This window comes from Gymnoscopelus microlampas, assembly GCF_963454915.1.
Source record: "Gymnoscopelus microlampas genome assembly, chromosome: 1".
Lineage (NCBI taxonomy): Eukaryota > Metazoa > Chordata > Actinopteri > Myctophiformes > Myctophidae > Gymnoscopelus > Gymnoscopelus microlampas.
The window spans coordinates 32,650,891-32,668,828 of NC_139962.1; the positions used below are offsets into that span (position 1 = coordinate 32,650,891).

Below are 17,938 nucleotides of genomic sequence, written 5' to 3' on the forward strand. Positions count from 1 at the left end.
CAAAAACATTTGAAACATTTGAAACATGGGTTCGCCGGCTAACGCATTAAGACCTGAGGCCGATTCTACAAATGCCTAAATAAGTTGTTGTCACACTTTCTAAATGTTTCAAAAACATCCAAAAATAGCAGATGTACAAGCTAGCAGCATGGCACGAAGTGATAGCTGCCAATGCCCGACAAGCTGGCGGTAACACAGGGAAGAGTTCTCTGTTCTTTGTGAAGGACAGAGCACTCTGGTATGGGTTTGTCCTGAGATAGAGGCCTATTGCACTGGAAAGCATCGCAATTCAAGCAGTGACTGAAAAGGCTCTCGCTGGCGCTTTAAAAATCCAGCTTAGACAGTGTAAATCTCACACCAAGACGGGATAATGGTACACAGGCGAGGAATGGATCTTAAACACTCTTAAATACCTCAAAACTAAATCTGCACAGCAAACAAAGTCATTCCCTCCCCTGAAAAAGCTACAAAAGGCACTCCCAACAACTCCCAGGGATCTCCAGACCCCTCGCTGTGTAACCTTGATCTGGGCCATTTATCTACTCTGTGTGTGTGTGTGTGTGTGTGTGTGTGTGTGTGTGTGTGTGTGTGTGTGTGTGAGAGAGAGAGAGAGAGAGAGAGAGACCGCGAAGGCTTCAGACATCATCAATCTGAGTCATTTGCCTACTGGCCTACTGACTCCAGGTCTACTGGGGTGATGTGATCGGTGATGTCAGCGAGGTGACAAACACACACATAATCCCTGCATGGTTTTGTTTGTACCTTCTTCTCCTTTTGGCTTTCACAAGGCACGTCCATTTTGCATGGGGCCGATTCTGGTCGGGTGGGGTGGGAACAAAGGGTTGCCTAGGCAACACAGATATCACATTAAATGTTCCCGTCACGGGGATTGTCAAGTGTGTGTCTGGTGTGTGTGTGTGTGTGTGTGTGTGTGTGTGTGTGTGTGGTTGTGTGTGGGAATGACAGAAGGTCTAAAGATGTCTAAAGTGTTTGCGTCTCTGCAATATGTCACGATGATGTGTGTCCTTTATGTCGTCTCATGATCACACAGACTCTTTGTTCTCCCTCCTACTTAATAATGTACTATGGTTTCCCACACACAATGAATCACAGTGTACACACACACACACACACACACACACACACACACACACACACACACCTTTAAGGCTCAGTTATACTTAGCTGCGTGCCGGTGTCGTGCTCACTAAATAGCAGATCTACAAGCTCACAACGTGTCACAAATGTGACGAGTTGCGAGCTTGTAGATCTGCTATTAAACGGCATGCAAGTAAGTATAAATCAGGCTTTACTGTTCTAGCCTGCCTGGTCTGACGACATAAGACGCTTCTCCTGGTGACAATGGGAGAGGTTCCCAACAAACAATAGGCTTTTACTCAGCCAGAACACTGTCAGAAAATCCTTATATTATTATTATGGTTATTAATGAGCTATTTTTAAGTGCTGTTCCTGACTAAGAGACTGCTCATTCTTGGCTCTTAAGCCCCCTGTAAAAGCTTGCATCAGCATCTTAATTATACAGGTTATTCAAGACATCTAAGACTTTAAAGTCCATTTCATACTTTGTCCTGTGGCCGCATTGCTTCCCCGAAAACAACCGACTTGAAAATCGGTTATTTTCAGCAAGCGAATGCGGTCGCCACTGTATGATGAAAGGCTACAGTAGAGTACAGTACAGGGCTCGGTGTGGAAGCCAGCCACAAGGGATTGAAAAACAACCTCTCTGAACAATGGCTGTTCCAGTACCAAAGTACTGTAGCTGCTAGAGCAAGCCAACTATCCAGCCAAACACTGGTATGGTGTCTGCATGCTGCTGCTGGTGGGTCACTTAGTTCACATCATTCTTTCCCAGAGTATTTCTAAGTCGGTATAAAAGAGCACTTAAAAAAAAAAGTTCCTGATGTCGTTGAGGCGGCGGGGCCGCTTACATCATCAAAAAAAAAACGCTCCCAGGCTTCATCTGTCAAGCACCGTTTATGATGTGGAAAATGGAAAAACTTGCTCTGCGTTCGCAGGAAGGTGACAAGTGATCTCATGGAGGGTAAAAGTGTTGAGGTGAAAATAATGGGGTCGGCAGAGGGCTCACTGTACTGTTCGTTGCTGTGTTTTGGTTTTAGGTTGCCTTGTCAAGCTGAGAAAACTTTTCCAGAGTTCCTCCCTCTTCCCCTTTCCCTGATGACACTCTGGACCCAGCCCCTCTCTCTCTCTCTCTCTCTCGTTACACAAAAGGGGCAGATTCACAGCACACGTAGCAACAAAGCCCACAGCTCTCTGATTGGTCGAAAGGCTGTGGTACAGTTCCAGCGGAGGGGAACCCTCTCCTTCTCTGTACTGTGTGAACTCAACTCAAGCTGCTACACACACACACACACACGCACATAACCTGCCATCCTGCATCCATTACTGTGTGTCATAAACTTTGCCAGAGCCATTGTTTTGCAGCTGACACACTCGAGTGCTAAAGTTTGCGTCTCAGTCCATAAACAAGCTCTGAGCCACTAGAACAAAAAACAAACACCTTTTCATTCCCAGGGCTAAACTGGGGCTAATAAAAGAGAACTGGTCTGGGCTGCTCTCTGTGTGTGTGTGTGTGTGTGTGTGTGTGTGTGTGTGTGTGTGTGTGTGTGTGTGTGTGTGTGTGTGTGTGTGTGTGTGTGTGTGTGTGTGTGTGTGTGTGTGTGTGTGTGTGTGTGTGTGTCTGTGTCTGTGTGTGTGTGTGTGTGTGTGTGTGTGTCTTGGCAGTCTGCGTCAAGACCAGGATCAACTGTACATTCGCACAACCCACTAGTTTGGTTTCCCTAAAATGGGACCAGTTCTGCTCCATTGCCACAGGACCGGTTATCTTTTAATGAACTCAGCCCCCCAGAGCAACACTGAGCCGACTTCCTTTGGGGCCTAGGCTCAGAGGGTTTGAGGCACAGCTCTATTTGCATATTAACTGGGTTCGTACCTTCAGTAGACAGGGGGCTGCCTCTACGTGCCACTCGCCAAAATCTGAGCGTTCTGTATATTTTGGCTGTCAGTGTCTGTTGGCTAGTCAGTGAACGCAAACAGTCTGGGGGATTAGGCTATGATTCTGGATGATGGCTCATGAATAGCATTAGCAGGGCCTGTGGTTTGAATGCATACTCGGGGCATTTAAAGATGATGATTTTTATACAGTGCACACTGCACAGCGATCACTGCACAGCGATCCATTCAAAATGACATGAGCTGCTTTTTTGATTAATCGAATAATCGAGAAGCAATTTCCTTTTCAATAAAGTGATGTGATGGTAAAGATTTGGGCACTCGCATAGCGGTCAGATAGGCGGTTCCGGACGTCCGGATCTCCATATATGCCTAGATATGGGCATATCGACTGGATTGGAGGTTCTGGACAACCGCCTATCCGACCTCGATCTCGACACCAGGCACGACACTCTCCCGGGTCATCACGACACTCTCCCGGGCCTCGAGATACGGTATACGTGAACTACAGAAGCATATGGGCGGACAGAGATTGTGTGCGTTTATAGTCAGGATTGATTAATTGCTGCACCCCTATTACACTGTTAAGAATATGTAGTAACAAAGGCTCCAATAACAAACTACTACTGTCAAGCACATATACTATATAAAAGAATCGCCTTTGATGGTTCAATAACCGTGCCCTCCGCGCCGACCTTGGCGACCAGGGCCTTGTTCGTGGCACTAACCCACCCCCCGGCAGGGCCTCCTGAGCACCACCGCTCTGTGTGGAAAATCATTGTCCCACTAATGCCCATTATGTAAGTGGGTGCGCGGTGAGTCCACTGCTGAGTGTGTGTGTGTGTGTGTGTGTGTGTGTAGTAATCCCTCTCTGCATGCCCACCATGCCCTCCACAGCTGAGCTTAATCACACAGGCCCTGCCTGAGGCTGTACTGTAGTGTACACAGAGGACGGCACAGCGCTCTACTCTACTGCCTCCCCATCTCTGAACAATCTACTTCTATATATACACACACACACACAACACCATCATCTTGGACCCATCCACGGCTGCAACTACCCATTATTTTTCTTAGCGATTATTCTATCGATTACTTTCTTTCAATTAATCAAATAATTGAGAGACACGTATGTGTCTCTCAATTATACGTATGTATAATTGAGAGACACGTATGTTATTATATATATGTATGTTATTCAAAAAAAGGATAATCAATTAAATCGATTGGTTTGATTAACTGTGTCAAATATGACACATTGGTCGAAGTGTCCTTGAGCAACACGCCTAACCCTTAACTGCTCGACGCCCCTTGTGGGCAGCGATCAGCTGGGTTGAGCTGAAACAGAATTTTCCCCCCGCGGGAGCAAGTAGGTCAATATTATGGCTAACTGTGCTGGCCTGGCCTGGGTTCAAATCCCACCACAAGATTCATTCCTGTGCCTCCCTATGCTGTCTCCCTGTCTGCTTCTTTCCTTCCGTCTGCCTGAATAAAGACAAAACATCACGGGAAAGGGCTGGCCAAATGGTAAAACAAATAAAGAAAACACGTAATTTGTGATAAGCCACAAATGACGAGCTTGAAGATTTTGGACCAACGGACCAACTGACTGACTGGCAGACCAACGGACCGAGAAAAACAAAAGTCTCTGCAGGTCGGTAAATCAAGTCAGCAAACATGTTAGTACATGTCCAGACATGTTGCCCATGTATTGAACACACCTGTTTAACACAAGGGCAACATGTCCTAACATGTTGAGGCAAGGTTCATGGTCAATTCAGCTGAGAGTTGCAGTAGCACTGGTACTTATAACTAGGGGTGCAAAAGTGAATCGAATAAATCCATTATATCGATGATAAAAACAAATTCATAATTTAATAAAAATAATTCATCAGTAATCGATACCTATTTCGGGCATGTCATTAAAGGCGAAAAGTTTCAGAAAATGTCTAAAACATTCAAAAATAGTTAAAATAGGCAATCTACAAGCTCACAATGCGTCACATCGCAAAATGTTGATAGCTTGTGGATAGGTTATTTTCACAATTGTTGCACGACACTGTTGTGCAACAAAGTATAAAATAAATGCTTGAGTGGTTAATCGATTCGTTAATCGATTCGTTTTTTTATATGAAAAAAAAAAACTTGATTATTTGATTTATTGAAAAAGTAATCGCTAAGAAAATAATCGATAGTTGCAGCCCTACTTATAGCTCACTAGGTTTTGGTACTCACTAAAGGTGCTTGCTTACACACTGCAGAGGCCATCTCATATAATCATTACATGTCACAGTGTGACATGAAATAGATGCAAACAGGAATACCCACCATATGTCGCACTGTAGGAGTTGAAGTGAATCTACCTGTCCTGTCACACTGTGCAACAACAATACAACCTACGTCAGCTGACATATGCCATGGCAATGCTTTACCCTGAGAGAGAAAAAAAAGGCGAGAGAAATAAAGGAGGAGAATGTGAGTGAACAACATGGGTTGGCAATTCTACAAGTGGAGAGATCTGCCTATTTTTAGTGATTCCCCATAGACATGAAACCGGTAAAATTGCTGCAGTAATGGTGGACACTGCAGCAGATGGCCATCCTTGAGCCTTTTCATAAAGGAGGTCTCGTAACTCTTGTTGAATGCTCCGAAAACGTTTTGCTATGTAAATACAACAACATGGAATTGCATCTGCAAAAACACTGATGAATGTATGAATCTGGCTTAAAGAATACTGATAACATGGGGCGACCTAATAGCTGAATGGGCAGGGCACATACCACATGGGCGCAATGCTGCCTCTGACCAGCGAGTTCCCGGTTCGATTCCCGGCCGGTCGGACCATTTATTGAATGTCATCCCTCTACTCTCTCCACATTTCCTGTCTCTCCCGGTTGCTGTTAAGGCTTAACATGCCAATGCTGATATCTGTAAAGTGTGTGATCACCTTAAGTTATTACCACCCGCCACTGCCTGTCCATTCACCTGGCACAATTGCCCAAAATAATTTAACAACATCAACACAAAATGTCAAGGAGACATGGCCTTTAAATTTTATCATGTTCTCTACTTGTGGCCACAGGAAACTAGAGCAACACGACAACCCCATCTCTGTAACCCGAGCAGCGCAAAAAGCACACGCTCACTTTGACCTCTTGGCTACACGAAGTGGAGTGGGGCAATCTATATAGACATCGGAGTCCACGTTGAGCAACTTCAGCAGTTTGGCTCCAAGGATCACATGAAAAAGTGTGTCAGTCAGTGTTGGCAGTTCCTGGTGGCTAGTGACTAGACTCAGCAAGTTGGTTCCAAGGTAAAAACAAAGTGACCAAAGGCCTCGATGACAAGCACAGGTCTGATCAATCCGTTTGAATGTGGGACATGGACCAGAAAAGAGTGCTTCTGTCTGTCTCACACACATTTACATTTTTTATTTGAATCCACATATTACAATTGATTTTCAAGGAAACAAATATAACGGGGTTGATAGTACACACACACACACACACACACACACACACACACACACACACACACACACACACACACACACACACACACACACACACACACACACACACACACACACACACACACACACACACACACACACACACACACACACACACACACACACACACTTTCAAGTTCATTTCAAAAGCTGAGAGACATTGTGAATATACGTATGTGGTGACCAGCTCAGAGTGCCCACCAAGACTGAGGTTGGGGTTCAATCCCAGACCGAGTCATAACAAAGACTATAAAACCAAATGCTTCCCTGCTTAGTTATCAAGGATTGGATTGGGGTGACATACTAGCGTTGTGTCCAGAAGGTGTACTTGTACACCAAGCTGCTTCACGCTAAGATAGGCTCCTGAGTCCTGACCCATGTGCCACATGGCTCAGGAACCATGGTTCCCAAAGCTACTTACTTAACTTCTGTACACACACACACCACAGTGCAACGGCCAGGTGACTCACTGACTGTCACGCCATTGAAAACTGATTCCCAAAGTTATCACCACAGCTTTGCAACAGAGTGTGAAACTCACAGCTGTAGATTAAAATGCAGTGAGTGCAATGAGTTAAAGAAAAAGTGTGAACGAAACCCGAAAACCAGAAAATGAGATCAAACTGAGTTTTTAACCTATTTAGACTGGGAACGCATCTGTGTGTCATTTTAGATTTTAGCTAAAACCATTATTTTTATACTTTGGCTTTTCAAAAATAGCAGATGTACAAGCTCATAGCGCTGCACCGAGTGCCACGCTATGAGCTTGTAGATCTGCTATTTTCGAAAAATCCCGAACATTTGTGCAAATCTTTTGAATACATATTTTTTGAAACAACATTTTTAACTCAAATCTTTGCTTCTGGGGGTTCCTGGAACAACATATTTTGATGGGGATCGGCGGCCAAAAACATATCATTTTGGGGGGTCCTTGACATGAAAAGGTTTGAGCACCACTAATATATAGCAACAATAGTTTTTCTGAAAAATTAAGATATTTGTTGAGACATTGGACAGTTACAAATGTTCGCTTTAAAAAATATAAGATTTGCACAAATGTTCATGATTTTTCAAAAAGGATAGCAGATCTACAAGCTCATAGCGCGGCACTGTATATCTGTTATTTTGTATAGAAATAGCAAAGAAATCTGAAAATTACACAGATGCGTTCCCGGTCTTAATGGGTTAAGTATTGATCTGAGTGGGATTGACTCGAGGCGGATGCTAAGTTGTGTGCATGTGTGCGCCGAGGATAAGAGACTCTGCTGGGGGGTATAATCAAGACCTCGGCCGCCGGTCAGAGCCACTTCGAAATTAATGACCAGACAACAGCAATACGAAGAGAGGAGGACAAGAAAGAGGAGATGATTGACTCCTCTCAGGTGAAGCTTCAGCCCACACAGTGCTGTTAATAAACAATGTGCCCCAGAGGTCCTCTCCGTTGACGAAAAGATATCCTAGGGGGGATGTGTGTGCGTGCGTGCGTGCGTGTACGCATACGTACGTGTCTGCGTGTGTATAAAAGTTAGAGCAACTGTGTAAAATAATGGAATTGGAAGCTAGGTCACACGCAACACATACTTATAATGGAAGCTGTGTTGACACAACAACACACACACAAACTCCCTGTCTCTCACAACAAACTGCTATGTCACGTGTGACATACGTACATACATGTTAATGTGCTATTGTGCTCGTCTATCCTTGTCCTCTGGTCTGCCCTGGAGGCCTTTTTTCCATTCTCACATGACGTTCTTACTGCTGCTGGCCTGGACGGACACACAGCAGAGAGAGGTTGGTGTGATACATGTCACTCTGGTGTGCGTGTAGCAGATCAAAGCCCTGGCTTATATAACACTATTTGGGGACATGGATACAAGGTGTCTGGTAGCAGACACTTCAGCCTCGCCTGGTGCTCCATTCCACCCATGATGACCCTCTGCGTGCCTTAACTCACTCTGCTGTACAGCGGGGAACAAAGTGACATGAGACCCTGGATCTGCTGATAAAGGTTTTCTTTGCAAAGCGAGTCGTAGCAAGAGAATCCCTCAGATCCGGTTCTCATGAAGTCAGCGTGACACTGAAGATATACCCAAGATGACACATATAGCCATCTGCAATGACACAAAACCCATAAACAGATATACACAGCCAGTAGATTTACTCATTTAAAATACATTGTTTCCTTAAAGTCTATAAATGTGAAGAAAATCCAATACAAATAAATGCAGGGATATGATACCTCCATTCTGTGGCAATTTTGTCATCGTGTTATCAGAGATGGCACCGATATGTCCCCAAATAAAATAAACAGCCATCGATTGACCTTTAAAAGGCTAAAATCTAGTAGACTCACTGACATATTTGTCAGTCCCCTAACTAATCCATTGGCTTATGTCCACATGACACTATGTTTTTCTCCTGGTGCACACATTAAGTAGATAGTGGTGCTAGAGTGTTTGTGTTGGTTTGTGTGTGTGTGTGTGTGTGTGTGTGTGTGTGTGTGTGTGTGTGTGTGTGTGTGTGTGTGTGTGTGTGTGTGTGTGTGTGTGTGTGTGTGTGTGTGTGTGTGTGTGTGTGTGTGTGTGTGTGTGTGTTTTAGAGCAGCAAAAGAAAATGTTACGGGACTCATGACGGAGCAGTTTTTATACAGGGACAACGGCAGAGGAGGGGAGGAAAAGGAAACGCAGTCTAGAGCTGTGCTTCTCAAATACTTTATATGTCACAAACGCCCAAATTCATAATGTATTAAGCCACAAACCCCCATTTGAAAAGGAGTTTGTGCCAGGGACTCCCATAACATAAGATTTATGTTCAATACTGTATTCAAAATTTAGAGCCTCCAAAAGGTCTCCAAAAAAGACGTCCGCCTACTTCACGCAGATATGGGAAGTAAACCGGAGATGGCAAGTCTTGCTATTTTTGTCTTGGGTGAAACCCATCACTGTCAGGTGAATAAGTGGCTGGCGACTCCTTGTGTATTGAAGGTTGTTCATACCGCCCCCAGAGCAACAGTGTGTGATAGGGACATGTCATAAGAATGAGGGACAGACAGGAGGAGCAGGCCCCGCTCTACAGAGACTAAATACAACAACAGGCTTTCACTCCCCAACCAGCACACAGCATTAAACCATTCAATCCGGGAACGCATCTGTGTCATTTTAGATGTCTTTGGCTATTCAAAAATAGCGGATATAAAAGCTCATAGCGTGGCACCGAATGTGATATGTGCTGCCCTCGAGGAGACCTCTCTCAGCTTAACACAGATCTAGTTATGTCACATCAGAGATTAAAGCCAAAGATGCACTCAAATAATCTGGACAGGAGCTTGATCGGGTCCCCGGCAGCTCAGAACTCACTACACAGGTTTTGAATACAGGATGGAGAGAGATACAGTATAATACACGCACTGGAAGGTAGGAAACAAAGAAACGAAATAAATACTGTACACTGTATTGTACTGTACATGTTATGTATAATACTGTACTAACTGTAGTGGCAAACCATGACTGATGGACCTACGCCTTCAGTGAGACCAAATATCCCTGACATAGGCTGTTTCATTACTTAACACACCAAAAATAGTACGCGGTAGGAGGGGGATTCAATCTAGCACATGTACTGTACAGGAAAGACTGCGTGATGAACGGCCTCATGCAACCTTTTGGGGAGTCACTCGGTGTTCCACACCGAGTGACAAATGTCAAGTATAACTTATTTATGTTGTAGACTAGTCACTTGCTGCAATGTCGCAGAGCCGAAACCCCAAGAATTAGTACACTGCTTACTTCACACAGGCCCACACACACACACACACACACACACACACAAGGATAAAGCTGTATAAAACAACGTGGACAAAGAGAGAGTGGCAGAGGGAGTAGAACGCACAAGAGACTAATTAAGGTAGTGCTCAAAAATAACTAGGGGGAGACGGTCAAGAGACAGAAAAAGAAAGGTAGAGCGTGAGAGAGATTTGGTCCTGGACAGCCGGCCCGGCCCACCGAGAGAAACCCAACAGGTCCAGATGGTTCTTCCTCTTCCTGTGGAGATGGCTGCTGGTTGGCTGAGAGGAACCACAGGGGCGGAGGATGCGACGAGCTCAGCTGATGTGAGCAGCTCAGTGGAACCCTGGCAGTGCGCGTGCACACGCACACACATGCGCGCGTGACACGTGCTGCGGCACCCCGCCAGCCCTGGCCTAAGTCTGGATGTGTGACTCGCTATATTTTTCTGTGGGTGTGTGCCTGCATGCAGAGCCCGCTAAAAGACCAAGCCTGATTTAAGCCTGATTTGCCTGGAGAGAATAGCTGCTCTAAGCATGTTAGTCTCTGTGCATGCATGCGTGCGTGCGTGCGTGCGTGCGTGCCTGCCTGCCTGCCTGCCCAGGGTACTATGACATCACAGGTTTTGTGCAGTCAGAAATGTAAAAAATAAGATGAAAATTGTCAATCTACAAGCCCAGAACCGCCGCGATGTGCCGCGTTGTGGCTACTATAAAATAGGGCCTTGATGATCCTTCATGATGTTACAGACATGCATTTTTTGTGACTGTCCGTGGCCAGAAACAAGGCAGTATAGCTGGTGCTGGTGCCCGGGTGCCGCTCAGTGTGGCTGCACACTGCTCCGACAAGTTAAGATGGGTACGGCGTATGTGTATATTTATATATATACATAATACTGCCCACCAAGCCTTTAAGCCTGTGTACCCATATACAGAAGCTCTGTGTGCACGCTGAAGTGCTTTGTCTGCACATACACAGAGAGAGAGAGAGTGGGGGGAAGGGGGGAGACAGAGAGAGTCAGTGTTCTAGATAAGCCCCCTCCAGCATTACGTAAGAGCATTAGTAGACTGGGAACACTGGAAGCCCAATCACACGCGTCTGATGCAGCTGTAGCAGATATGCTACTTATAGCCAGTCAGATGTGTGCACGTGGGATATCTGCAGCTGATGAGATGGTGATGGTGGTGGTGGTGTGTGTGTGTACGCAGCTCAGGGGTCTCTGAATAGGGTCCTCTTATAATGGATAGCCAGCAGTGGTATTTATCACCCAATGTCACCAGCGCGGTGCTCCACCTCCTCTAACAATAGGTGTGGGGATGTTGAAAATCTAACTGTGTGCTGAGCGATGATAGATTTTTGTCCCACATTGACTTTCTCTGTTTTTAAACTAACGCAGTGCCCATTCGGTACGGAACATGCACCCTCACCTTGGGTACCACTCGGCAATACGCCCGCGCCATGTGTGAAGTCGATCAGATTGATTGATGAGTTGGTTTGTGAGATACTGGTTTTCTTCAAATCCGACAAGCTTTTTCAAGGGGGCTTTTACGTACGTTTGTGCCCTTTCACGAGTTTGTGCGATTCTGACTTGCCTGTAAACAGGCACAAGGTAACCATGGGGAAATACCCCCCCCCCACCCAACATTCTTACTTCAGTCCTCACACACACACACACACAGACACAAAAGCGGGTTTTGTGACTGTTGTGCAAGAAGGACAAGAACAGCAACACAAAAGCACAGAGAGCACCTGTTGTGCCTGCTGCGTTGAATCACAGAGACAGACAGGGTCAGCAGCAGGCAGCACAGGTGCTGTGCGGAACGATGGCCCTGATAGCGTGTCGCTCTACACTTATCTGTCTCTCCCATCAGTGAGAGTGTATTCTGTGATTCCCTGGTGTGTTGTCAGTGATGTATAGGTGTTTGTGTGTGGAGGGGGGGGGGGAGGAGGAGAAGCTGAGAGCTGTAATCATGAGCCGGGACACACGGGGGTGTGGACTTCCCTTACCCGTTCCTCCCCCTGGCCCGCCGCGCGCTCCCGCAGGAAGGACCTCCGAACAAACACAGTAAATAAGAACAGAGAGCAGAGGAGAGAGATGGAGGGACAGAGACAGAGAGAGAGAGGGGTGGGGATGATCATGGTGTAGAAAACCCAGCCAAACCAACAAATTAACTGCTCTCCTCTCCTCTACCGTTCAACGTGACTAACAGTGACATCATCGCAGTGTTTTGTATGCGAGAGGGAGGGATGGGAGAGAGGGATGGGAGAGAGAGAGAGAGAGAGAGAGAGAGAGAGAGAGAGAGAGAGAGAGAGAGAGAGAGAGAGAGAGAGAGAGAGAGAGAGAGAGAGAGAGAGAGAGAGAGAGAGAGAGAGAGAGAGAGAGAGAGAGAGAGAGAGAGAGAGAGAGAGAGAGAGAGAGAGAGAGAGAGAGAGAGAGAGAGAGAGAGAGAGAGAGAGAGAGAGAGAGAGAGAGTCATAAGGTGAGGACAGCCAGTTTCTGTGCTTGGCTCTTTGTATGAAAAATATATCCATATGTCCTCTCTGCTACAGATTACCTTCTCAGTTGGTAATCTGTACACCCCCGCCCCGGCATGGAGAGCTATAGTTGGAGACGGACTGCCTATTTTGTGGTGGAAACGAGTACAATCAGGCTTTGAATCACAATTTCCTCTAGTATGTACTCTGCCTACCAGGGTGACAGATGAAGGATTTTAAAGGCAGATTATGCATCAACAGTGTAGACTCACTTTCACTGGAACTCTACTTTGAAGGCAGATGTGAAAAGCCATATTTTACCAAGCACTAGTGTCAATGGGCCCTTAGTTTCCAATAACTGGCTTTATTAGGGCCTGTAAAAGCAGCCAGTTGAGCCACATGCTTCCAGGGCGCAGTCCTCATTGGGGACGAAAGTAATCTGTTGTGCTCTCTCTCTCTCTCTCTCTCTCTCTCTCTCAGACAGAGACCTGATAGCTCAACACGCTGACTCAAGACAGAACATCCTTTCAATAAATAAAGTAATGAATAAATAAATAGACCTCATGTCGGTGGAAAAAAATGAATAAGAGAGCTTTGATCTACACATCCTGTTTATCTCCATTATTTTCTGCATTTCCCACAACCCCTTGCCATCTGTGGCTCGACTACAGGCTTTAGGTGTGGTGGTAGGATCAGCCAAAGGTGACGAGGACGCCAGGACGGACAAGGTGGTGAGGGTGAGGGTCAGGCAGCTTTAATCCCATCAGCATCTCAACAGCCTTGCCTTGTCTTAACTCTCACCTAACCTGATCTGAGATAGGGTTGGGGGTGGGGATGGTCATCATGGCCTGTGAAGTTTGTCACACGGGTGTCAGGATGACAGCACATGCCTGGGCTGGTCTTCCCCCTTCAGGGCAGCTATTGGATGGTGACCTCCGTCCAGCACCAAAACGGCAAAGAGAAACCTGTGTGCTCAGCCTGCCTGACTTCAGTGTGTTGCTAAAGTAAACAGCTCCTCTCTGACCACTGCAGTCTCCTCTCTCTCTGAGAGCAGGGAGAACAGACGAGGACAAGAAGCTAGTAGGCCTCTGTGTCTTTAGGCTACAAGCAGTCTGCCACCACCACCTTAACAATAGCACACACACACACACACACACACACACACACACACACACACACACACACACACACACACACACACACACACACACACACACACACACACACACACACACACACACACACACACACACACACACACACACAGCCATATGAGATTGCAGCTTCTTATTACTAACCGATTTTATAATTAGAATGTGATGGTGAGTAGCCGCAACTAATCAGAGCACAGCCTCATGACTCCTTCAAGATACGTATGTATATTACAATGAATGCAAGAAGTACAGAATGGGGCTTTCTATCATTTGCCCCCATTTCAAGCAATTACTTGCAATCAATTAAACAGACATGAAGACAGGAAAACGGAATCTATGTTCGCGCGTCTGTAATCCACGTATCTTGAGAACCGTTCGACCGACCGACTTGGAATACAGCACACGCATCGCAGGCAACGCGAGGGAGTGCACTGCCCAGCGTTGAGGCGGTCAGATAGGCCGTTGTCCAGAACCGGCTGAACCGCCAGAAAAGGCTCTGGCCGTGGCCCAAATGAGCCAATTGATTGATTTGGCACATTCCCCACACCTGTCAGATTCGCCACACCTGCCATTTGATTACTTAGTCAGTCTACTTTCCATAGTCAGTTTGCACTCTTCAGACATTCTCCACAGACATATACCACTGCACAAGGACTTTCCAGAAGCGCCGATCCCCCCATAGGCTCATATGGGCATGGCCAAATATATTGATATCATCAGGGATCTCCATATATGGCCATAAAAGGAACAAGGACAGACAGACGGTTACAACAGGTACTCTGACAGCAGGTATAATGAGTATTGCATAACAAGGTGGAGCATGCATTCCCTATTTGCATCGATCTCAACTTGCATCGTTCCCGAGTAGGCCAGTGCCAAACGAGCACCTGTCTAGTTTTATGTAACAAAAAGACTTTCGCCTTACATGATTTTTCAGCATCGTTAAATGTATTTTTCCACATTCTAAAAATCATCTTCTGAACCCATTCCAAAATAATATCTCAACCCCAAGGGGCGGGGAGCTGCAGACTCTGGAACAGTGCCAGCAGAGGTGGAGTTTCTCTGTGCTGTCCAGTGTCCAGGCTGACCCAGCAGCATGTGCACGGTATGTGTTATTAGGCTATAATTACAGAGTACAGTGTCAGTCAGAGTGTCCTTTAGCCCTCTTCAGCCAGTCACATTGCCCTGATAGGGGTCTGGGCCAGTGCATCCATCTATATAAAGGCCTGTGGGTCTCTGCAGGCAAGGCTAGGGTTAAAATCCCTGCCCATATAGGGGTATGTGTTTACTCTTGGCTGCTGAGGGAGTCTTGTTACAACTTAAGCACATTGTGGAACAAGGCGGGACCCCAAACTCCTGACCAGTGAGCTTGCCCCATCTCCAGTTTCATAACACTATGCAAACACACAAACAAATACACACAAACCATCACTAACTGACTGAATGCAGATAATCTCATCAAGACCAGGAGAAACACTGTTTGACATTATTCCCAAGTATGGGGCTATTGTGCTGTTGACACCTAAAACCAACTCTGACCTGGAAAAACAGACTGACATGCGGAATCAATCAACATGATTAGTTTAGATGCTTATACAATACTGCATCGTATATCTTTAATACTGGTAACTGGGTAATTCTTTGAGAGCAAGCACAAGATGTTTGTACTGAGCTACCCATGACAAATTGCTGCAATTGTGTAATTAGCAAAACAACATCAAAACAAACAAAGACGTCTTCTCTGGCCCTTGTTTTTGCTCCTCGCCAGTCGCCACGGAGATATGTCAACGTGTAAACAGGTTGTGGTCCATATGGTTTGAGACTCCCCCACCCCCCCCCCCCCCCCCACACCACTACAGCGTGGCTGTCAAGAACATTTTGTTTGCACTTGCAGCAGCAGCTACTTTGCAAGTAAGACGAGCTATGTACAACACAAAAGAACAGTGTTTGGCTTGGCATGCATATCAGCTGTTCAATGTAAAGTACAATGTGAGTCACAAAACTGGAGTCAACTGAACTTCCTTACATGTGTAAAAAGCCTGGTTGGCCAATAAAACCCGACCCTGAAGGGTGTTGCTGTTGGATGCTTATGTGGTTTCAATAACAAAGAAACAGATTATGACTGCGTGGTTAAAAGACAACAGTTCATGACTGACGTGTGGGAACAACACAAAGAACCCAGAGCAGCACATCTTACATTCTGTGTCGTAGCTGATGTCTGCCTGCTGGCTGTAGTGTGTCCTAATGTCCCCGGTCAACTGTTGTTATTCATCCTAGCGACCAAGTGAACCAGCTGTTACATCATTCCCTGACTGGGCCCTGGCCTGATTACTACCCCAAGGGATGTTCTGGGTACAAGTACTGTACGCTCAAAAACAGTCCACTCTGGAAAAGCCCTGTCTGCCTGCTTGCTGACCACTAAAAGTCAGAAGTGTACTACAGTACATGTTGCAAGGGCAATATCTGAGCTTTTAATAAAATGTAGTGTGTTGTACAGTACCAGCATACAATAAGGTCAGACTGGAGAAGTCCTTTGTCCATCAGTCGACTTTGAGGCTTAATCAGGAGTTTGGCCAGGGGTAGGCTGAGCGGCGGACAATGCTCTTGTCTTTGTGTTTTTATGCATGTAATTTTGTTTATGTTTGTTATGTGTGTAAATGTGTTGCATCATGCTGCTGCATGGGTCGCAAGACAAATTTCAGTGTGAGCTGACAATAAAGTATTATCGTATAGTATTTGTGTGAGGGGTATTATAAAAGGGCATTGGCTTGTGAATGTACATACAAATACATTAGTACATTGACTATTTCTGCTTTTTGAGGGAGGGGACTATGTTTTGTTTTGTATGGGTACACTGTTACAGTATGTAACAGTTTGCTTATGTGGATGTATGTGATGTTATGGATACTGGCGAAGATGATCAAAAATAAACTTAACAAAAAAAAACACAGTACAGTTACTGTCTTATAATATAACTTACCTCTGTCAGCTTTCATGTTGTCCAGTGTCATGGGTCAGCCGGTCAGGGTCTCTGGCTAGGGGTCTTCAGGTCAGTGATGTCTTCTTCAGACGTATTATCTGTCTTCAGTACAAGAACAGCCTGGACCCACAGATCAGATCCTGCCTTTTACTGTATGAGCAACAGCAACAACGATCAGCTGTAGTAGGGACTAGGGAAGCCCTGTTGTGTGTTGCTCCCTATCCGACAACAAAGCGTCGCTTTGTTAGCATGCTACTGTACGCGTCCATGGAGCAGCAGAACATTAAACTGGATCTCTTGACTGTATAGCCTCTATATCTGGGGGGTTCTGAGGTTCGGATGATCGGCCTGCCAACAACAACAAGTAACCGAACCGGACTACTTCTTAATTCGGCTAGCAAACGATATTCCTGTCACGATCCGTCTCGAATTCCACCACCCGTACCATCATCATCATCATCATCATCAGATGAAGCATGATCTGTGGTCTCCTCCTGCACGTCCCTCCAACTGAACCCACTTGACAACTGACCGTTAACTAACCTGGTGGTGATCCACCAACATAGCTGTTGTACCCGTGGATCCAGTAACACATGCGATGATCACGACGACCTTCCTACCTTCTTGCAACACCCAACCCCCCCCCCCCCCTATATCTCTTATCTATCACCAGCAGCAGCACCGCAGAGCAGGTACACACACACACTGATGAAGAAGACTTTCTTTCAGCGGATCGGTCCTCTTCTATAGCGATACAACGATAAGATCGACGTTGTCAAAAGCGGTCTGTAGTTCTACCTGTCTGTCGAGTTCCTTTGTATAATCCTCCTTCCTCCTCATCTACAAACTTTCACACAAGACAAAAGCTGCCTGATCGCTCTGATCATGCGACTACAAAGACTAACTAACACTTAATGTGTCTGACATTCATTCAAACAAACACTGAACCCTGTCTATATGAGACGCTGTCTGTCTGTCAAACGGTGTCGTTAAGTAAACTGACATTTTTGTTAACAGACTCCTTCCTTCCATCCAGCACCAC

The 17,938-nt window shown here is 45.8% G+C and overlaps 1 protein-coding gene across 1 annotated transcript in view; it reads right to left on the minus strand.

Annotated features, from left to right (window-relative positions):
• atosa (atos homolog A) overlaps nucleotides 1-17,938 on the minus strand; it is a 53,147-nt gene extending 35,209 nt beyond the window's left edge. The window contains exon 1 of the mRNA XM_084052515.1: nucleotides 16,897-17,938. Coding sequence (XP_083908641.1) covers nucleotides 16,897-16,927 — 31 coding nt within the window. The 5' untranslated portion in view covers nucleotides 16,928-17,938. The remainder of the gene's footprint in view (nucleotides 1-16,896) is intronic.